The sequence below is a fragment of the Scaptodrosophila lebanonensis genome, unplaced genomic scaffold, assembly GCF_003285725.1.
Source record: "Scaptodrosophila lebanonensis strain 11010-0011.00,11010-0021.00 unplaced genomic scaffold, SlebRS2 tig00000024-arrow-pilon, whole genome shotgun sequence".
Classification (NCBI taxonomy): Eukaryota; Metazoa; Arthropoda; class Insecta; order Diptera; family Drosophilidae; genus Scaptodrosophila; species Scaptodrosophila lebanonensis.
This window is the reverse complement of record NW_022060538.1, coordinates 18,206,673-18,229,895: the sequence shown is the minus strand read 5'-3', so window position 1 is coordinate 18,229,895 and position 23,223 is coordinate 18,206,673. Positions and strand designations below refer to the sequence as shown.

At 38.7% G+C, this 23,223-nt stretch overlaps 1 protein-coding gene across 2 annotated transcripts in view; it reads right to left on the bottom strand.

Annotated features, from left to right (window-relative positions):
* LOC115620667 (extracellular serine/threonine protein CG31145) overlaps positions 1 to 23,223 on the bottom strand; it is a 131,895-nt gene that overhangs the window by 25,712 nt on the left and 82,960 nt on the right. For both annotated transcript variants that reach the window (XM_030514022.1, XM_030514021.1), the window contains 2 exons: positions 19,917 to 20,864; positions 8,628 to 8,891 (listed from right to left, as the gene is read on the bottom strand). In XM_030514022.1, the coding sequence (XP_030369882.1) occupies positions 8,628 to 8,891; positions 19,917 to 20,864 (1,212 nt within the window). Of the gene's footprint in view, positions 1 to 8,627; positions 8,892 to 19,916; positions 20,865 to 23,223 lie in introns of those variants that run through there.

Here is a 23,223-nt window from a genome sequence, read left to right as displayed (position 1 = left end):
TCGGTGGAGAAGATAACACAATTAAAAAAGGGAATATTAGGGTTGTGAAAAGTATGTAACAGGGAAAAGAAGCATCTCCGACCCTCTAAAGTAGCATAACAATATATAATATTAATAAGCAAAAGGCGAGAGAAATCGATCTAGATTAGCGCCATTTTAGAGACTTAGATTCTCAATTTCCCCAAGCAACACCGAACAGAATAACGTCAAAATCGATCGCACAGCAACATAAGCCACACGTCATTTATTTTTAATTCTTTACTTTCAAATTTTTCCCAATTTGGTCAATTCTATGATAAATTATTAGCGATTACAATTGTAGTCCAGTCCCGAAAGTTTGTTTGGATTTGTTTTATTTTTAGTTTGTATTATCAGAGAGTTTTTATTAAAAACTGTCCATCGTGAAGAATCATTAAATTTGTTAAATAAACTTGACGATTAATTACTATATATGATTTATCTCTGGAGATATGGATGAAAAAAAAACGTTTTAACAATTACTTTGCAATATATTAAGATATCGTGGTCAGATGAATCTTTATGGGTTTTTGTCTCGCTATAATATATACATTTTTGAGGCGAAGAAATGAGTGGATAAGGAATATTCAAGTGTAGAACTGACACGAATTTAACGTTCTGCTCGTTAGGCGCAATTGGAGAAATTCAACTCAATTTACTTCTTATTAAGGTCGCAGTCCCACTTCACCGTAGACAAGCGTAATATAAATCGACTAAATTGAAACGAAACTACATTTTATCGCGCTTTGGCTATGGCTACAAGCTAATTGGTGGACTTATAGCTCAATGCACATCTGTGGCATGGATACGAATATTGTCATTGATAAATTTTAGTACGAAAAGTCTAATTTCGCGAAAAAAAATCTCGAAACGACATTTTCTATCGAATTAGACTGAAAACTTCGAAATAAAATGGTTGTTTGTTTCTCTATGAGCTGAACTAGATTAGTTCGAAATCAGTATTCATTCAATTTAACCAAATGGCACATCCCCATCCGAAAAAAAAGACATTATTTTGCAACATTTGAAGCGGAGGCAGCTCAGGAATTAGCGCAACGCGCACAAGGAACGCGCACGTGCCAGCGTCAAGCACAGACCCGCAATTACGTGTGCACACCCACACACTCGCGTATGGGAGCAGAGATAGAAACTGACAGCCTCAATGACAGCATCCGCATATCACCACCAAGCCTCCACCAGCTTCCACGCGAGCAAAGTTTGTTATGCAAAGCGTTGACATCTCTAGAGCGATGACTAAAAAATAATTGAAAAAGAGATTTTCATGTAATTGGTTGCATGTTCGCAGGTGCGGTTGAAAGTACACCTGCAGGCAAGCGTTGGGCTGTGGCTGGACTGTGGGTGGGCTGTAAGTGGGATGTGGATGGCGTGGCGAAGGCAACAAGAATAACCGCGTCATGGTCATATCGCTCTGGAAGTTTGCTTTGAGTTATGTTAAGCGGAAATTAAATTCATTTGTGAGCGCGCGAGTGCTTCAGAAAATAAAAACCATTTTTTGAATAATGCGCTCTAATCGACTTAATTGTGCACGGTTTGAGAGACAACAGTTGTGTTATTCGAGCGCCGGAAGTTGGGAAACGCTTGTGTTGACTATCCGCGTAAGCCAGCGGACGCACAGCGGCAGCAAATTGGATTTTCAGCTTAAGAGATAATTTTTTAAGCCGAATGCAGTTCGTGCAATTGCCTAAATAGCTGATAAAATTAATTAATTTCAAAATAAGTAGAGTGCATTCTCCCAAAACCACTTCTATGTATGTCAGTGCTGTGTACACTTCTTCGAAAAGCTAATTACGAAAAAAAGGGGTATTTAAATAAAATATATGATTATATGGAATTTGAATGGAAAATATTGAGGCTTATTTACTTTTCAGCAATAAAGTGTTATTGTGTAAGGCCAATGCTTTGACTAAATAAAAGCTCGCAATTTAATGATCAATCAAAGTTGTATGTTATTTGGGAGAAATTATTAAGAAAATAAAACTAAAGCAAATTTTCCGGCAGGATCTCAAACGATTTTCATTCTGCATTCTAAGCACATGGTGTCTGCAAAGCTTTCCCCGTACTATACGCTTTCTATTAAGTGGAAAATACATGCAGTCAATCAGTCGAGAAATTAAACAAAAATAGGTTTATTAAAAGTACCCAAAAAATCATCATATATAATCGACTTTATGAACAAACATGATAAAACTTTGATGAATATATAAAATTGTGTTATTCGTAATATACAAGAACTTTAAAAATTTGTCATTATTTCTCTAGGATTATTGGGGTATCTTTCATCCCCAGACTCCACCTCTTTATTGGTGGCAAATTGTCTCCTTTCCGAGCCATATTTTCGAGTTTTGAGAAAGCAAATAGTCAGCAGATGATAGTCTGGCGAATAGAACCCGGAAGCAATTCGAACTTTAACTGATTTTCCTGATCTGATGATTCAAACGTGTTGCAAGCAGTTTTTCATTTCGATGAAAATCAATTAAATGAACCCAAGTGAATCCCCAAAAAAAATGACGCCTCTTTTGGATTCGATTCTCCTCTTTCATTGCATTGTTTAGACTTATCCTTCATCTCAGGTGTGACGTGATTAACCCATGATTATGAATCGAAGCAAAGACTTGGCTTTATTCATGTCTCAAAGTTATATTTCAATTTAGTTTAGGGCTTATTTAGAATTCTGATAATTACAATTGGATGAAATTCAATGGAATCTCTAAAATTGTATGGGGGCTTTATTTCAAAAACTCGATGTATTTATTTTAGTTTATACAATTGCTTCACTGGTTTGCGTTATTCAACAGCATTTATCGACCAAATACGGATAATGCGTGTCAGTTCCTCATCACATTGTAGCCGTTTGTTTCCACTGCCGAACGCGCAGCTTTAAACAAACGCAACGCAAGGATTAGCCTTGCCGATGTAGAAAGCTGATGTAGTGGTTGCTGTTGTTGTTGTTAATTCTATTTTTATCACTGTTGCTGGTGCTGCTCCTTGAAGTAGGTATAATAACAGCTGTCAGTCGACATGTCCTGTGGCCCGCATGCCGCTGCGACCGGCAATTGTTTCACCATAAGAAAATGTCAGTAAACTTGGCCGTCGCAGTTTCCTCCTTTTGCTTTGCAGCTGTGCCACGTCCTTTGCTTAGAGGCGCCGACGAAGGCCCAGGCTAAAGGACAGGCGAAAGCAAAGGCGAAACTTTGTGCGTGTGAAATTTGCGGTTAGAGCCTGAGAGGCAGCTAGCCAGCCAGCAAGAATGCAGGACAACCGAGTCAAAAACTGGGATGGGATACTCTGAAGTGAGTGGCAAAGGCAGAGAAAAAGTGAAATTAAACTTATATTGTAGCGTTTGCTGAGCCACAAGGATAAAACTTCAACGCGCGCATTAAAACCAATGACAGTGAATGCGAACGTGAAGGCAGGACGAAAAGCAAAGGAGGAGCAACACACAGCGGCAGCAGCTGCAACCGGGCCAGCAGTAAAGCCGCAGCTAGCACTTCGTGCCAAAATGTCAGCGCGCGCGCATTTTTACACACTCGCCGACATTGAGCATGGTCTTCAATTACGCCGCATCCTTGCCCGCGCGCTGTGCGCCGTCCTGCGCGTGCCGTTCTAGTCCCGGTGCTCGGTGACAGCAGCTGCTAAAGTTTACAGTTGCGCGAGTTCGGTTCGAGTTGAGTTCAGTTGAGTGTTTTGTGTAATTCGCCAAATAAGATTTTTGCCCAACTTGCCAGCGTTGTCGCACTACCAGGCTAATTAAAAATTTGTCATACTAATTAAACACACAAACAGACTTTCACACACACACACACACACGCGCGATGCAGCCTGAGTGACAGCCATACAGCATGCGGCTTATGCTGAATCAGTGCGTCCCCAACCTCGAAAATGCTACGACATAACAAGCGCAAGTTTCCAGTAATTATATTTTGGCTAAGTGAAAATGTTAGACAAGCTGCTTTAGTTGCTTTCGCTGCTTTCTCTGCCTCAGCATCCACCTCGAATTCTCCATAATATTTCATGCTGTAATTTTAGGCGCATTTGCATTTTTTAGTTGGCTGCGTGCCGCTCCATTCTAGCCGCCCCCCCCCCCCACCACTCACACACCCCCACTCACACCCCCACAGCACAAACAAAATATTCACCTGCATTCTGTTGCATACTTTGCGGCACCAAAAACTGCTGAGTGGTTAGCATGTCAGTGATGGTTGGTTGAGGGGCGAGCACGCGTCTGCGGCCGCTAACAATGCCAGCGAAACGACAGAATTTTAATGAGATATCTCTGACGGCAGCTAAGCCGTGATCCAATTTCAGTTAGCACCCCGAGCATGACGGCATGAGGCATTATGATTTTGCCACCGCCTTGGAATTATGTAACAAATGTTGAAAAGACATTCCTAAAATACGAAACTTGTATAAAAATAATTTTTTGTTGTTGTTGTATTAATATTTAGTTGAACTAAAAAAATGCCAAAAATTGTAACAAAGAAAGCTACAATTACTGCATAGATCCTGAGGACTCATATGAATAATATTAAAGCAGTTTACATGATTCCTGTAGAAACAAGGAAGCGTAGCCTGCCAGACTTTTGCGCAGGCTAAAACGATTAGGGTTCGCCAAGACAGTTAGATAACAACAAGTGAACCCCCGCTTATAAATTCTCGCACGAAAGTGGTTGAGGTAGGTCTATTTTGTATTATATTTGTCAACCTGTATGGTTAAGAAACTAAATCTGAATATAGGGATTCAATTCTTATGCCAAATATAGAGAAAAAAAAAAGACGGGAAATTATTGCTCTCTGAAATCGTTTTATTTAAAGGCTGATCTCTAACTAAAAGCTATTCTCCTATTTATGCAGATGATGTGGAATGGTTGCAAACGCATTCTTTTATGAAACTGATCTTTGTCACAGTAATTAATCAGTAATTGTTGCAGCATATTCATCCTGCCTCTAAAGCTTCGTCAGTGGTCTTTTTCTTACCAAAAAATTTAAAAAAAAATATCTGAATTAAAACTCCCAAGACACTGTAAATAATAAAGGAATCTAAACCACCCCTTTTATAAAAATTAAGGGATAAGCTTATGATGAGTCACTAACTATGGAGAACAATAGCTACGGTACATTAATAATATAATAACACTAATATTATAATAACTATTTTTGTATTACGATTAAATGGAAAGCCCTATTGAAACAACAAAGAATGAGCTCGTGGTAGCACGTATAACAAGATAGCATTGGAACTCAGGAAAAGATTTTAAAATAAATAAAACAATCAAGCTAACGATATCTATCATAACTTCTAAAATGCAATGCTCAGCAGTAATCGGATAATTATATTCAAAGTCAATTAGGGGATTGCATTTCAGAAAATAGCCAGGAACTAAAGCAAAACATACACAAAAAGCGTTATTTGTAAAAGTCTTTGTTTCGTTTTTATATCTTATTTTAATTAAAATAAAGAGTTTAATAGGAACACCAACTACTTTTCTTAGTAAATAGATTTTTTTTTAATAAAAAATATCCTGGGGCCAATTATCATTTGGCTGTTCTCATAACAACAACACCAAATATTATGTGAGACCAGCTGCCACTATTGTGTGCCATTATTATTATCAAAATGCAAATTTACACTATTTATGCAATTAACTCGGCGAAAAGGCAACAATTTCATACATTAATTTAATTATAAATATTAATTTAAGTGCAGCCATTTAATGCCATGAAGCGTAAGATATTTGGCTGAGGGCTATTTATTGACAACATGAAATAATAATAAAAACTAATAACATTCTGTTCGAATGCGTAATACGCTCCATTTTGAAAGAACCTAAACACTAGGCTTAACTTTCATTTGTATAACATGAAAGGCTTTCATGAAAACTTTAGCTCTTAAAAACTTTCGGATCTTGATGAGGACGACCACAATTTGAAAAGATTTTAACGACAAACCGTTTGAAAGGGTATTCAAGCAAAGAATGTAGCCGCTTGGTTTCGTCTTTTTTCACATTTACTGCAAGCAATTTCGCTTGTTAATGAAATTTGCATTTGCGTTACGTGCAGCGCAAAAAAATGTTAGCTCGCTTTTTCGGTGATGCGCGCTATAAATTAGAAAATCAAGCGTTTTATGCTAATGCGACCGCCCACTTCGCTATGCCATCCGTTTAGTGTTGTCGCCTACAACAACCAGCACTTTGAAAAGTTTTTTCCCTCAAACCAAGAGCCACTCCAATTTGTTGCGCATGGATATCCTCTTTGCTCTTCATTTATTTTTTGGTCCTGTTTTCCCTTTTGCAATTTCAGTTAGTCAATGTGCGCAAACTAGTCAAGCAAATGAAATTACTCATACGCTACGTTTTCAATTTTGATAGAACTGCCAAGCGATTTGCAGCAGAACGCAACCCGCTCAACAAATTTAAGTGTGTGTGTCTGTGTGTGTGTGTGTATGTATGTATGCGTGTGCCTGACTATGTGTCGTAAAAGTAAAACGTAAAAGCAAAGAAGATCTAGCAGCAGACAAGTAGAGGAGCAAAAATAAAAAATAAAAAAACTAAGCTGATTACTGCGCAAGGAAATCAAATGAAAAGTCGACGAAATAAATTTCATTGCAGCATTAAATGAAAATGGAGTCGAACTGAGGCAAAGCTGTTGTCATGGATGTGGGTGAGCAAATCCGCATTGATTTCTTTATTGCAATTTTATTTGATTGCGCTCATATGAAATTACGCATACGCAATGTTGCCGCCGCACACTTGAAACAATGCACACACACACACACAAACATAAGCACACATTCAGTCACAAACAAACAAGCGCTCAACTCTCATCAACTCTTATCAGCGAACAGCATCAAGAACACAGGCAGAGATGGAGACGAAGTCGCAATTGTTGCCAACGACAACATCGTCAACGTAACAACAACAACAACAACAAAAATAACAACAATCAAGCAAACGGCAACACTTACAGCAGCAGTGAGCTAAACGCCTCTATGAGATTGGGGTTCACAGAGGGACAGAGGGAGTGGGAGGAGCGGCTGAGAGCAGGAAAGACGTAAACGTAAACGTTAGCGCAAATGTCTAAAACGTAAATGTGTCACGTAAATGGAGCGTAAATTTCAATAAAAATCATTTCAATTTCGTCGAAGCCAAAAAGTACCGTAACTGCTACCGCCGCACACCGCAACAAACGGCATCAACGCATAGCGCAAGGACGACAAGCAAGGCGGCACAATCCTTGCAGCGGGGCAGCAGGGCAGCAGAGCAGACACGGGCACCACACGGCCCGTACACAATTACAACTCTATGCGCGTGCCTGGCAAATGTAAGTGAAACGCGACAAAGGTAAAACACTAAGCATTTCCCTTCCGCTCAAGGGAAATTGAATTTTCTTTTTCTTTTTTTATTTGTATTACAAACTGCCATCGTCGTCGTCAGTCGTCAGTAATGATAACTGGCTATAGGACTATTAACAATTTGGCTAAACTACTTAACTACAACTGTTTGCCGTACACTGCAAGAAACAAAAAGTCCCGAAATCGAACGTGAAATTAAAAAATTGCTAGGAAGAATTGAAGAAACACGTACCCTGTAAGTTGCCATGAAATGTCAGTTTCAAAAATGTTCGCCACACAGTAAGTGACAAATAATTTTAGTTTTTCAATTTGGAAATATTTAAAAAAAAATGGAATTATTTTTTCTATATTTTGATATTTCAAAAATGTTCGATAAAAAGTTAAACGTACGCAGACAAGCCTTATTATCACATTTGAGAAAATTGTGAATGATTTTGACTTCTATTCGATCCCAGTGCGAAAATGGTTCGAGATTTTTGAACGTAACGAATTGTCCGAAAAACAAAAATATGTTCAATGTGCGGTACGGCTAAATTGTTTCTAGAGTCGGAAGGTGTGAGGGACTTTGAGGACTTAAAAGAAAACTAAAACTAATTGATGAGTTCGAGTGCAGCCGCAAAAAAGCCGATATTTAGCAATTGTTGTTGTCTGAGCGTAAAAAAAGAAAATCAGAGTCATTTCATGAGTATCTATTGCAAATGAAGAACTTGGCGAGTATTAGTAATATAGAAGAATCAGCCGTGTTGAGACATGTTGTAAATGATCTACAAATTTAGAGCGAGTTCAAATGCGCCATGTATCGTTGCAAGACATAAAAATCGTTGAAAGAAGAATGCCTCCAAAATAAAGTTACAGCTTTACTTTTTGGCATTAAATATAAGTATGTTGGACCGGAGGTTACGCACGTATTATCAGTCTCATGACGTCTGCATTTCAGATCCCTACGGATTATCGCCTATCAACAGTAATCTTTAAAAGATACTACATTCCCAGTGTTTACAAAGAAGGGGTACCGGAGGCCACGCGGCAGCTATTCCTAACCAACTATTCCCAACTGGAACAGGGTAACTCAAAGTTAATTGGCCAAAAACCGCCAAAACAAAAAAATAAATAAATTTCACAAAAAGCTTATTTAATGTTTTTGAAGTTTCTTAAATTGTGAATTTACTTCCACAATTCAGTAGAATATTCTGTTGACCTTAAATTTATAAGGTTTTCATTTAAATAGCTAGCTACTTACCTCAGTGTTTTGTGCAGCATGGCGGCCATAGTGGGATTGTCTTGCGTCAAATCGGGCGAACTATCAACGATCACATGCGTATAATCACCGCTGATCATTACCTTCTGCAGATCCGCATAGCGATCGTGTGGCGTAGGCTTACGTGTGGATAGGGTTGGACTTGCAACCGCATCTGCTGCCCCACCGCTGGGCATGCCACCGGCAACGCCGCCACTTTGGCTGCCGGTCGCCTGCGTGGAGGCCTCCTTGGAGCCCGATGAATTGCTGCAAAGAGTGGTGCACAAAAATGTCATAATTAGTTTGGGCACACTTGACAATGTGGGGCTAAAAAGCACGTTGCTAATTGCAACTGCCAAGTAGCTGGCATTTAGTTGGCAATGAGCATGCAGAGCATGACGATGACGATGATGATGATGCGAACAAGTAGCTGCAGGTGTATGCACCTGAACATACGCACTTGTTGGTATTGCCTGCATTTATCTAAAGACGCACACTAACACGCATACACACAAACACACACACACACACTCACTCACTCAGTCAAACACACAAGCGCCTGAAACTCACTGCAATGAACTAAAATTACAGACACTTGTGTGTGCATGTGAATGGGCGGTCCCATAAATTGTGGCATCTGAGTCACTACGCCAGGTAATGGGTTCAAAGGGCAAAATGCGCTTAAACTTAAATACCTGCTTAAATACCCGTAAATAAAGAGAGAAATCATATTCAAGTATTAATTAACAAAACCAAATCATATACATATTTAAAGAAGACTATTCTTAAATATACTTGTATGTGATTTTTCATAGTTTTTAATTAATATTTGTAGGTAATTGACATAGACGACTTCAAAATAAAATTATTATACAAGCTTGAAGATATTTAAATATATTCAAATTAATAAATGAAATATACTTTAATCTATTTCTTCCCTCCAGGAATATCTTCAGTTCTTTTTTTTTAATATTTTACAAATCAGTGGCAAAATGAACCTTTCTTCATTTGAAAGTGATGTCTTCTTTGAAAATACTTATATACCCGTATATAAAGAGAGAAATCATATTAAAGTATTAACTAACAAACCGAAATCATATGTGTATATAAAAAAGACTATTCTTAAACAAGTGATTTTTCATAGTTTTTAATTAATATTTGTAGGTAATTGTTGATTCATATATATACATAGATGACTATTAAATTAAATTATTAAAGGCTTTCTGTTCTGCGGCTCAAGGCAGATAGATGGAAGATATTTAAAATTAAATTAAATTAGTAAATTAAATATACTTTCAGTTCTGTTTTTTCTACAAATATTTCAAAAAATCAGTAGCAAGCTTTGAGTGAAGAAGCTTTGGTAGCTATTGAAAAGAACAATTCTAACATAATAACTTCCATTAGTATAGGAATAATTTTTGCATTTCCACTTAATCGTACATCATTTTTGTAACGCTAATATAATTTAAATAGACTTTCCCTAAAGGAAATGATCAAGTTGAAACAAATTACGTTTACCACTTCTAATTTAAGACGTATGGTCTCGCTTGAAAATATTACTCCCTCTGATTACATTTCAGGCCCATTGTGCATGGATAATATGTGCCTGTTTAGACAAGACGTCGGTAAGTGCTTGAAAAATGAATTAAAGTTTTTGAATTTGTTACACAACTTGAGTTACTCTTAGATAGGCGCTCAGACTTTGCTCGTTGGAAACCCAAGCGCTCAACACAGCCCTTTCAACGTGTCCTTCCTGAGATTGTCCTTATGTGGCTGCGGCTTGCCTTAACCTTTAAACAGGCCTGCATTTGCGCTACGAGCTCGTTAGTATAGAACATAGAGAAGAAAAATTTTCCCATGTGTGCTGGGCTATATAATTTGAGTGCAGCGCTTGTTGGTCATTAAAATGTATGGCAAGTGCTGGCAAAATATGCCCACACATAGTACGATAACTATTCAGTATGTGCGAAAGTGAAATCTGCATCATTAAAAGGCTCGAAGAAGGCTGGGAAGGGATGAGAAGGGCTCTTAAGCAAGATTTTGCTAGCGAAAATCTTGTCTTGCAAATTACGTTCGAAACTTTTGTGCATTGTCGTTTAATTTTTAATTGTTGCACACGTTGCAAGCGCCCGCGCTACTCCCCCCCTCCAAGTTATCTTTGTGTGTTGCTTGTCACTCAAAAGGTGCGCACATGTGCAGTATGCGGTGAGTGAGGGGGGCAGGGGCGGGGGCAGGGGCAAGGGCGACGTATTGGCGAGGCGTTGGCGCAAGTAAAATGGAAAACTTTTTCAATTAACAGTTGCCAGCATGCTTTAAACTTTGAACGACAGAAGGCCGAAGGCGGCGGCGGCTGCTGCTCCTGCTGCTGCTCGACAGTCTGGGTCTGGGTCTGGTACCCCGATACCATGGCAGCTTGGCAGCTCAGTTCCAACACCCAAGCCAAAAGGACTTGCTTTGCTAAGGGCTTATTAAGAATTTTTCATAACGCGCTGCTGCTGGCGTGCAGATTTTGCGCTTTTTATTGCGCACGCATTAAGCGTTTGGCCCTTAACGGTTACCCGCCAACACAAACCCACACACACAGAGAGCATTGTGGGACAACCACATAATGCCACTTTATGTGGTAATAAGAATTAAAAGCTTTTTTGTTATATTTAAAGCGCGCAACACCAAAACACTAAGCAGCCAACCAGCCAACCCGCCAACCAGCCAAGAAGACAGTCAGACTGGCAGACTGGCGGCAGGCAGTAAAGCAGGCAGTCAGTGAGCAAGCCAGTTGGCAAAACAAACAAGCTACCAGTGCGACCCCCAATGGTCTTTTCATATTTATGCAATATGCTAAATTGATTTTGCGGCCAAAGCGGATTACATGCCAAAAATGTTGCAGCTGCTGCCACCAGCGCCATCACCTACTCTGCCAATAGAGATGAACGATACAAGCAAGCCTGCGATTGGCAAATCACAGTATTAGAATGTTCTTGAGGTTCTTAAAGCTGAATAATGTGTTACTTCAAACTTCAAAAGAAAATCATTTTATACATGCATTAGAGAAACGACATTATGACAACGACATCCATGTTGTTTAATGATGTTAATGACATGTAACCAATGCCTGCCGCTGAGAGGTTGTTAATTCTCGCAAAATTTCCTTTCATGCAACTTGTTTTTGCCCTTTTTGCTTTAAATTGTTTGTCTTCGTTATTATGATAGAGATAAAGCTTGATAGACATACTAATATTGCGACGTTAGTGCTATTAAGTAGAACAATGGTGGGACCATTACACAAATTACACCAGAGGGAACAGCTCTTTAGGTGACTCTGAGCCATATGAATCAATGTAACTTCATTTAGAATTCAGTAAACAGGCATCTATACTTGTATATATGCCCCCTTATTAGAATAAGTTGATCTGCATACGACGAAAAAGTCCTAGCTTGACTGGCAAATGGTCAATATTTCGTATTTATAAGCATGTGTTAAGTAAACTCTAACTAATAATAATAACAAACATACAAAAAACTCTTTTACAATTGTGCTTAAATAGTTCAAAGTCCAAGATCTAAGCAACTCTTTGAGGTGAGATTTCTGCTGGAATTATTTCCCAGAAACTGTTTCGACTTTCACACTCTTTTCTCTACTTTCTTTTATTACTTGAGTGCTATAGAAGAAAAGTATTTTGATGCTTAAAAATGTTTGTAGAAATAGTAAATATATAATAATAAACTAGTATATAATAGAAATTGTCTTTATATAATGAAGTAGTATCTAAAATAAGCACGGAAAATAATTTATTTCAATTTCCAATATAGGATCCTGCTCGTCAACCTCATTTTTTAACCGTATTGCAATTCATTGCCAATGATATATATTTTCTTGATCAATATTTAAATCGATATTCACAATCATATTACAATTGGATGAAAATCACAGAATTGCGCACACCTAACCGCTTCAGCGTTGTCCTTTGTTATTGTGGCCTTTGGCATCGCACGAGTGCCTTGCCAAAACTTGCGCATTGTTTAGACTTTTGACTACGTGCTGCAGAGTTGCAAGTTTGGCGCGATTTCGTTTCCGACGACTGCTGCACGTTTTGCACAAATTATACAACAAATACGACAAATAACTCTAACGCAGTTCAGCGAGAGTCGATGCGGTTCGACGTCGCTGGCGGGTCGAGGGGCATGCAACATAGCGGGTCTGGTGCACTTGCACTTAATTAAACTTTACCGGTTACATGGCGCAACTTTGCTCATTAAACTGTCACGTGACGTGCGTAATGCAGACATTAGTGGCCATCGGCACTTTTGCTGTCAATCTGCTCGCAATAAGTGAGGCGCTTAATTAAACAATTTTCCAATTAACTGTTCAAATGTCAAGTGCAAATGCGTTAGATCCCACTCACTCAGAAAAAATATGTATGGCAGCTTTTTAGGAGAGATTTAAGATCTAAGAAGACGTTCCCGTTGCCCAATTGAATTGTCTTTGAGTTTTTAAAGCAGTTCCTTCTTTCAGTTTCTAAGTAATTAAATACAACTTTACATTACAATGCTATTGAAATGAAACACATTGTACTTTTGGGGCTAATGTTGCATTTTGACTGCAAGGCTTTTGGAAAGCACCAATCAAAAAAGAAAAAAAAATATACAAGTAATTAATAAACCAACTTAACAGTGTTTCATAATCCAGCATTTAAAGCAAGGAAGTTATATACTTGTATGTAGTACTACTTATATGGAATGATTCACTTGATTATGCAATATAGTTTTTAAATTGCGACTTGAGCCGCCAGACATCCCAGCCAGCACACAAATTGAAATTGCAACGACATGCGACTCGAAATCGAACAAGAATGAAACGCTATAGTCAAGCGATCCCAACTCCTTCATACCCTGTGCCCAAAATATATGAACTTTGGGAAGTCTGCCACGCCTCCTTTAGTGTTTTACATGCATTCGCACTAAACTATGCCCTTTTGTATGCAATAGTCTTTAAATTATACAAATTGACGTAGTGGAAGTAACCATTGACGGGACGCTTCAAAGGAGAAGATGTTCTTATCCCTCAAATTCTCTTTATCGCGACCTATATGTTCTTTCAATTCAAAAGGCCGACAATTTGATTGACGTTCGCAAACGCAATCAGTTAGGGTCAATATTTGGAATTGTGTGCTATAGTTGTATGCGACGAGAAAGTCTACGCTATACTATACTAAATTTATACTACTTATGTATATATATATTTATTTATGTGTAATTAATATAAAATATATTTATTTATATAAATCAATTGAATAGAAACGTTTCACATCAAAGGTTAATATGAATATAAGCTATAGCAGTTATTGCGAATCGAATTATATTATATTTAGAAGGTGCCCTTAAATGTTGCTAAGCAGTTGCTAAATAAATGCTAGTATTGCTAGATCAGCATTGTGAATTTCTACTCATCTGTGTCCGAACATGTTAAATAATTGACTAGATTAATTAGAGTCTGAATAAGAATCTATCATCAAAAAGAGAAACAAACTTATTGTAAAAATAAACGAGTTGCTTTTATAAATCTGTACTTTTAAATCAATTTTAGATTAATAACTGCCTTCTACTAGTATTCTTCATCAATTCGTATATAATTTTCTCTATTTAAGTTCTTGAGTTACTTTTATTCCCAATCGAGCACAGCAGGTTTTTGCTTACTTTAAGGACATAAGGTAGAATTTTCCGAAAATTATGAGAATGCAACATTATTTTTTTTAGTGCAACTGATAGACTTTATATAAAAATGTCAACCCAAATGAATAGGCACTTCCAATTAAGAAGCGACGCCTTAACTATGGATAACGGGCCGACCGCATCCTTTGCTGCCATTGTTCGCTTTATCCGCTTGATCGCTAAGATCGTGGGCTGCGACGCCTATGATCCTCAGTTCCGCTTCAATAAAGTCACCAGCATTACTGTGGCTTTGATAGGTGTATACACAACCTTCACCACAATCACCGCGATGAAAATGTACAAGAAGAACTGGATGTTTCTGCTCGAGGCCTGCAGTATGAGCGGCATTGTGATGCAGGGCAGCAACAAATTGCTCTTGGGACTTGTGAAACCGCGAAAGATTAGCGAATTGTGCCAACAACTCTGCTCCATATATGCCGAGTACGAGAAGGTTGGCAAAAGCTACTGCGATGTACTCCAAAAAAGCTGCCGGCAAACGCGTCGGGCTCTGGCTTTGGTGGCCGTTGGGTATGTTTTGGGCGTGGCTGGCATGGTTAGCACGCCATTGATAGGCAGAATGCTCACGGGACGGCACTATTTGATCATGCATTTTCACATACCCGGCATAGATGTGCAAAGTCATATGGGTTATTTGCTGACTCAGGGCGCGCACGTCATTTGCGTCTTCGTTGGAGCCTTCGGACTTTATGCCGGTGACATTGCGTTGATTGTATTTTTGCTGCAATCGTTTATCTTTGCGGATGTTCTGCGTCTGAAGGTGGAGACTTTGAACGCGCACGTGGAGTGCGTGGAGAACAATAGACAGAAACAGACGACGCACATGCTCGTCGACATTGTGCGATGGCATCAAGTCTATCTGCGGTAAGCGAACTGAATGGATCCATCAATCAATCAATCAATCATAACTTAATGAAAAACGAACATTTCTGAGGCTTTACTTTACGTTGAAACCTAAATACGCACGAAATGAATTCGAAGAACTGCGGGAAACTTAATTAAATTTGTTAGAATTGCAAAATTAGCTTATTCCGATTATTGTTTATGAAAAGTAGAAGGATGATGTTTCGAATATCAATGACGAAGGCACATAAAAACATATGACATATGGCTTTGAAAAAAAAACTTTTCAAAAATTTGCATGTTATATTCATTTTGACATTTTGAAATAAAATATCGTAAAAAATGTCTATAGTTATTTTTTAAAAAATATGTGTTTGATATTTTTACTTTTTTGCGTCAAATGAAATATTTGAGATTAAGACGAGATTAAGTGTAAAAACATTTCGACACATAAAAGTTAGGTCCAATGATGGTTAAAAAAATAAATTAAATTTTATTAAATAATTTTTAAAGCATATATTTTGATTTTCAGATTTGTAACCCAATGCAATGACCTCTTCTATGTTATGGTCTCCATACAAATAACGACTTCAGCGGGTTGTATTGTCTTGACCATTTTTGTAATGCTCACATCTGACTGGCCCGCGGCGTATCCCTTCTTGGTCCTTTTGTTTCCTAATATGTACATTTATTGCATACTTGGCACATTTCTAGAGAACTGCGTGAGTATGCGTATTAAATAATTAAAATAATTAAGGCGCTTGTAACATTAAGAAAGTTAATAGAAGAGCTTACCTATACAACTGATAAACATTATAAAGTTGTAACTAATTTTGAAGAAACTAATTAAATTTATCAAAGCTAATACTTAGCTTAATTAAAATGTAATTATTGCACATGCCTATTTCTGAACACTCCGCTAAGTAGTAAAACAAATGTTATGTTCAATTACATTAACTAACTACATTTTCAATTAGAGATCATTAACATTCCTGCCACTCATTTCATTCATTTCGCATAGTTTCCAACTCTTTTAAACATACAAGTATTAATGTTTGTCTTTCTCAACTCTCTGTTTAGAACGATGACATTAAGTATCATATCTACAACATATCCTTCTACAATCTGACCGTTCCCCAACAAAAGCTAGTATTATTTATGTTGGCCAAATCCCAAAATCCCGATCAAATTTATGTATTGGGTTTCATGCCTTTGGCTGTGAGCACAGCTCTAAAGGTCAGTGACTTGATAACGTTTTGCGTAAATTAAAAATTAATTTGATTTTCACTAAGCGTAATGCGAAATATTTCTTTTTTGATGCTTACAGATAACCAAAACTATTTATAGCATCACCATGATGATGGTACACTTTTTAATGAAATAATTAAAAAATTATGAAAGTCAAAGGAGCGATGGTGGGCCATTGACGCTCATCACTGAGCACATGGGCAAACATTTGATGCTTAAATAAAATTTATTACTGCACGCTGTAAACCAAAGGAGACAGTAAATAGGACGAAGAACGAAGAAGTTGAGGAAGGCAGGATGTTGTGCAGACCAAAACCATCATAATTTTGCATTTGCCAGAGAGCGTAAGAAGCCGAGCACAGAGCCACCGACCGGGCGAAAGCCCTGCTAAAGAAATATGGCAACATTTTTAAAGGCATTTCACGGCAGAGGCAGCAGCAACAACGACTTATGAATTAATTAAATATTTACTGGCTAAACATTGGCGTTTTATGTTGCTGCTACTGCTGCACCTGACTGCCTGAAGCCCACTGTGGCAGAATGCAGACAGTGTGCCGGCGCTTGGAAGCAGGGGGCAGCAAAGTCTTAACAATTTTTAGTTGCTGGGCGCCTGAGCACCAGAGCGCCAAGCGCCTTGCTGCGTCATTTTGATGTTTTATTACTTGACTTCCGCCAGCCGCAGCAAAATGGCGATGGCGGTGGCTCACCAAGGCATACACACACACAAACACACGCACATCCATACACACGCAATGTGATTACGCGAAATGTTGGCACAGGGCAGCAAAAGGCGCAAATGTAAAGCGACTTGGCCTGTATTCTTAAATAGCTATGTCGGTGGCATTAACTTGCCGTGTTACACTTGTCGCTCTTTTTTTTTTGTTGTTGTTGTTGTTTCTATTATGGTTGTACTAGTTTGCAGGAACTTTTGCTTTGGGTAGCTCTGTCATGTGTTTTTGCTGTTGCCGCCACCGCTGCCGCCGCTGTTTGTAGCAAATTACGTTTTAATGCCAGGCCAACCAACTTTTATTGCAGCTTTTTTGTTGCATTTCGCTAAATTGAATTATGTACAGTGCTGGGCTTGGCTGGGCCCAAGGCACTCTCAACCGGACCAACCGTATCGGCATGGACAGCTGAAGGAGCAACGGCCCCAATGCAACTGGCTCATAACTTTCAATGGCAGCGTACGATGGCGCAAGCGGCACAATGGCCAGGAAGCTGACAGCAAATGGGCAAAATTTTGTTTATGCTTAACCCAAGCTTACTTATTTGGAGAGTGTATTTGTCTAAAAGTAAGATTTTCCAAGATGTTGGAGCTTAATTTCAAGTATAAAGAAACGAATCTGAGCTCGAAAACACCTGAATCGAAAAACTTTCAGGAGCGAGCTAAAAGCAGCCTTATTTTACAAAGTAACGTCAAGAAGGTTGATTTGACAAGATAGAACGCTACAGTCGAGCAAGCCCGACAGTAAAATAGCCTGTACTCTCCACAAAAAAAGAAAAATTAAAAAAAAAAAAAATTAAAAAAAAAATTAAATTATTAAAAAAAATTAATGAATTAATTAATTAAATTAAATTAGAATATATGTTTATGTTTAGTTTTAACAGCATACATTTACATCACGTACCTATGCGTGTTTATATGCGTGTATGTATGCAGCACAAAGTTGAACCAAAGCAGCAACAACAACAACAGCTGCGGGCAGCGCTGCCGACAGAGGCAGCGCATGAGCAGCGATTTTACTTATGGCTATAACTTTCTTCAGAATTGACCTATCATGATGAAATTTGGCACACGGACACATTAGTACTAACTGGATGTACCTACCAAAATTGATTTCAAAATTCCGAGAATTACGGAAGTTATAAGAAAAAACACGAATTGCGGGGGAGTGGGGGGGTGCATCGAAAAAAAACTCAAACTCGTACTTTCTCGGTCTTAGGAGAATATGGAAACCAAGTTTGGTTATTCTAGCTCTTATACTTTCTGAGATCCTTGCGTTCATACGGACAGACGGACAGACAGACGGACAGACGGACGGACGGACAAGGCTATATCGACTCGGCTTCTCATCCTGATCAAGAATATATATACTTTGTGGGGTCTGCCACGCCTCCTTCTGTGTGTTACATACATGCGCACAAAACTAGTATAGCCTTTCACCCTTTGGGTACAGGCTATAAAAAATAGTGCTTTGAAACCTAAGTGGCCTCCCAAAAGTCGCCTAGAAGGAATACAAGGCCTGGACAGTATTTGGTGACAGCAGTTGGAACTTTTCAGCTGTCAGATCGGCGAGAGCCGAATAGCTTCCGTATTCAAACATTCCTGAACATTTCTCATAAGAATTGATAAAATTGGTGCCAGGATAACTCTGAAATTAGCATTAATTGGCGCCTATATATTGTAGTTAAAATGGTTTTCTATTCAATGAAAGTCAGTCTAGAAAAGTGCTTAATAAGATGTTACGAATAAACTTACTTATGAAGCTTAAAACAAAAAAAAATAAACTTCTTTAAAAAAAAGGAGGAGGTTCACAATTATTATTTTGTTCTTTTTTAGATAGCTATGGTTAATAAATGTCTGCTGGCACGTAAGCTACTGCGAAATTAACTATCTCATTCGATTATGAATCGCATAAAATACAACTAGACAAGAAGCTTAACTCGAGCTTTGGATAAAATGGATGTATTTAATATTTAAGTAATCTCGCTAAACTAGCGTAGCGTAAATCATCAAGTGCGGCGGTATAGGGCGAAAATGCTAAAGCCAAGAGGCTGAAAACTTGTGAAAAAATTAATAAAAATATTCAATGGCGACTTAAAGATCTCTCCAGAGAGCATGTTCTGAATAAGAATTGCATATCGTAAAAGTTGTATTCAAATTAAAATGACATATCTTTATACTTAAAACTTAATACTACATAGTTTATTCACATATATACAAACTGATATTTTCCAACCTGGTCCTACAATATCTTGAAATTTTAATTTCGCAACTTAAGGCTTAATAAACTATTTCAGCAAATTGTTTAAACCTGTGATAAATTTTAAACAATGACTGAATTCTTCTCAGTTTCTCAAAGCTTTTCACTAGCATTAGCTGTTGTTCACCTTACTTCGATAGCAAAACCTACTACTTTTTACATGCTGCAGTGCTTTAATACTCGCGAAATGAAATTGCTTATTTTGTTTGATGAAATTTGTCTGAGAGCGTATTGTAAATAGATTGCGATTTGAAATGTTGGGAATTATTGCCGTTTCTATTTGAAAACTCTGCCATTGTTGAACAAATCGTGCGACCGCCTTGTTAGCACTCCCTCTTAGCCACTAAGCAACCTCCAATCAGCTTAACCCATTTACGCTGTAAATAAACGATTTGCGCTCATAAAACGTAGCAAAGTAGTAGCTGCCCGCGCTTACAACTACCCCAACACAGTCACCCACTAGGGCCATCCACCCATCACGGTCACTTACCTCTTTTGCAGGAACTTGCGTTTGAACTCGTGCAGCATGCCGCCACCAACTACTCGTCCGCCACTGGCTGCTGCATCGTACTCATTGTTGTTGTTGTTGTTGCTGCTGCTGCCGAAGCGCAATTTCGAATGCTGCTGCAGCAGGTGACGATTTGCCACGCCAAAGTCCATTTGCACATCGACAATCAGCAAGAGCGTGAGCAACACGAGCGTTGCACCCAAGCTGATAGCCAGGCGCTCCTTCAGCTTCATTGTGCGGAGGACGGCCATGATGGGATTGGTTTGTGGAGAGCTCAGCGACTGATTCGAAATTCCAGTGTTGGCAGATTTTTGACTTGTCTTGTTGGTATTTGTAGTGCTGTTGCTATATTCTGCAGAAGCTCCGAAGCTGCGCAACTTGGAAAGCCAGCTGCTATTGCTTTTGCTGATATTGTTGTTGTTGTCGTTGGCTGCCTCTGATTTTTGGCGCGTTTGCGAGGCAGAGCGCTTGGTGCGCACAATGCGCCGTTTGATAAGGACTCGACGTCGTGGTGCTTCTTCTTGCTGCTGCTGCTCCTCCTCCTCCTCCTGCTGCTGTCGGTTTTGTGCTTTGTACGGCGACGGTGTATCTAAGCCGTCATCGTCATATGCCCCAAACGGAACAGCATCAACTGAATCGCTGGCACGTCGAAGCTTTCGAGTTCCTGTCTCGCTGCTGTTCGCTGCGTTTTGCCAATTTCTATGCTTATTCAAATTTGTTGCGCTTATTTGTTCAGCTGATAAGTGGGCAAATGGCGAGCTATTGAATTGGCACTCGTCGTCGTCTGGAGCGTTGCGGAATTCATGAACGACGCCGCTGCCGCAGTGCTCCACACTCTGACTTTTTTGCTCGTCCGATAAGCGACTTGCCGACTGTTGTCGCTGGCGAAACCGTTGCAGGCGCTCAGCTAGCGGCGTTGACTGCGCATAGCTACAAATGGTTTGGCGAAAAAATAGAAAAAAATACTCGATTAGTATGTTGGTCAAGAGGAGCAAGCGGTGGTTAGTAACTGAGTGGAACGCATAGTTTCAGACGCTTTTTTGTTTGTTGTTGTTTTTTTGTATTCTTTCTATGGGGCTGGCGCGAAATTCAATCAAACACGCTCATAAAAACTATATTGTTGGGCAATCTGTGCGGGGCAGAGAAAGCGCGTTTTGATTGCACATCAAACATACGAGTAGGAGTGTGGAAGAGTTGTAAATGAAAACAAAACTAAGTCTACCCCCAATAACAGCAGTGCTGTCGCCAGCTCACTTTTTGGCTAGAAGACTATTTTTGACTACTTTTGACGAATGCGAGCAAGGAAAGGATATGAAATATTTTACAGCATACTTATGTGGGCTAAAGAAAAATTTACTCGTAGATAGTCCGTGGAGAACAAAGTTAAAAGAGTTTCGTTCAGCGCGGACAGTAATGAATGCTGAATAGTAGAGTTATTGATACCGTGTTTCAATTAAAATATTTAGTTTATCAAATAGAACTTTAAATTTGGCTTTCTGTGTCAAAATCCAAACTTATACGCCTTACATACTTATATGATTTCCAAATAGGAGACCAACTCTACCGAAGTTAAGCTTTTAAATAAATTTATATTTGTACCTATTCCCACAGTGAGGCTTTATCTGAATTGCGTTTTGAACGTGAACCAAAATTCACTACTTTTTTTGACCTAAAAAGTATAAAAAAGTATGGAAAGAAACAGATAAATGTCACTACAATTTAAAGTTATATTTAGTGTGCTCAATATTTTACGTTCGGCTTTTTATAATAATGTTAGAAATTTCAACAATTTTAAAACATATTTTCTAAATAGAAATATTTTCTATTAGATCAATAGACACTTTCTGGAACTGCGTTAAAAAGCGCTTCAAACTGGCAATCCACAAACAAAAACGTGATGCACTATTTAAAACTTTGCTTTTACATAAAAGTACGCCAATTATTCTCCACGCCATTAATCTGCAAGTAAAATGTAACCAACAGAAAGGGGATAGAACCACGAAAAATCGTTGAAAGAGTTAAAAAACTGATGTGCTTTTCATCGAGAAGAAAAACAATACAAAAGTAAGCAGTTTTTCCACCATCAGAAGGTGTAGTCGTTTGTCTTGAAAGTAAAGCTAAGCTCGAAACACACATACTACACATTATTTTGAAACCGTGTGGCAACTTTTCTAGTCAGGAAGATATAGAGATCACGACGCTTTCAACCAAAAGACATTACAAATCCATGTACCTATCATGAATATTTAACAATCCTTTACTTACTCAAAAATAAAGCTTCGGAAATTAATCGCCTGTCAGTTCCAGCTGCGTTGCGAACAACTGCAGAATGAAACACGTTTGTTTCAGTATTTTCGGGTTTCTTTTTTAATGCTTTAGCACGGATTTAGCGCAACCTACAAAATATTTATTTGACATTTTTGTAAAGCTAGCCATATTGGCCGATAAAAATATGGCAACTCTAACAATGGCAATCGTAAAAACTAGCATGACGACAACCATCAAAAATATGAACAGACGGCCATTTTGTAGCATGGCCTTTTTTTTTAGCTCTGTGCATAAAACTATGCCCACTAGGACGACAGAATAGATGGGCGAATGGCGTCAGGACGAACGCCAAGCAATTGTTGTTGCTGTTGTTGTTATTCCTGTACAGCTAACGGAAATGCGACAGCAGCCATTTTTTGTGCTGCTGTCAGGCCACGTACATTTTTTTTTGTTCTAGGCAACTGTTAGGTATTGTCTTTCTACTATTTTTTATTTGCATGGCAGCATATTTTTCATGCGGCCAACAAGGCACGAGATCACGAGCAAAAGCCAGCGACGGATTTGAATTGTAACTATAACGTGCTACAGATTACAAAATGGCCATGTTGGACATGTTGCTAGGGCCGTTGTTGTTGGTGGTACTGGTGTTGGCGCTGGTGGTGCTAGGCGAATTGGATCGGCGTGTGGGTCAAAGCTAACGAAGCTTGTTGCTTGTTGCCACATGAAGAGGCCAACATTGGTTATTTAAGCCTACTGCCTGCTGCCTTCTGACTTCAATGTTGACTGTTGTGCTCTTCCTCCATCACAGTCGCCTTGCCTGTTGTTGATACCTTTGCCAAGTTGTTGCCCGGACAACGTTTAAAGGATTAAGTGCAGCCAGGTCTGCTATTTGCAAATTGAAAGCCATGTGTACTGATTGACCTAACAAACGAAAATTTAAGAGCCCAAACACAGTAGCTGGCTTCTGTCTGACATAAGCAAATGCTGACATCACATAACAGACAACTACAAAGCGCTATCG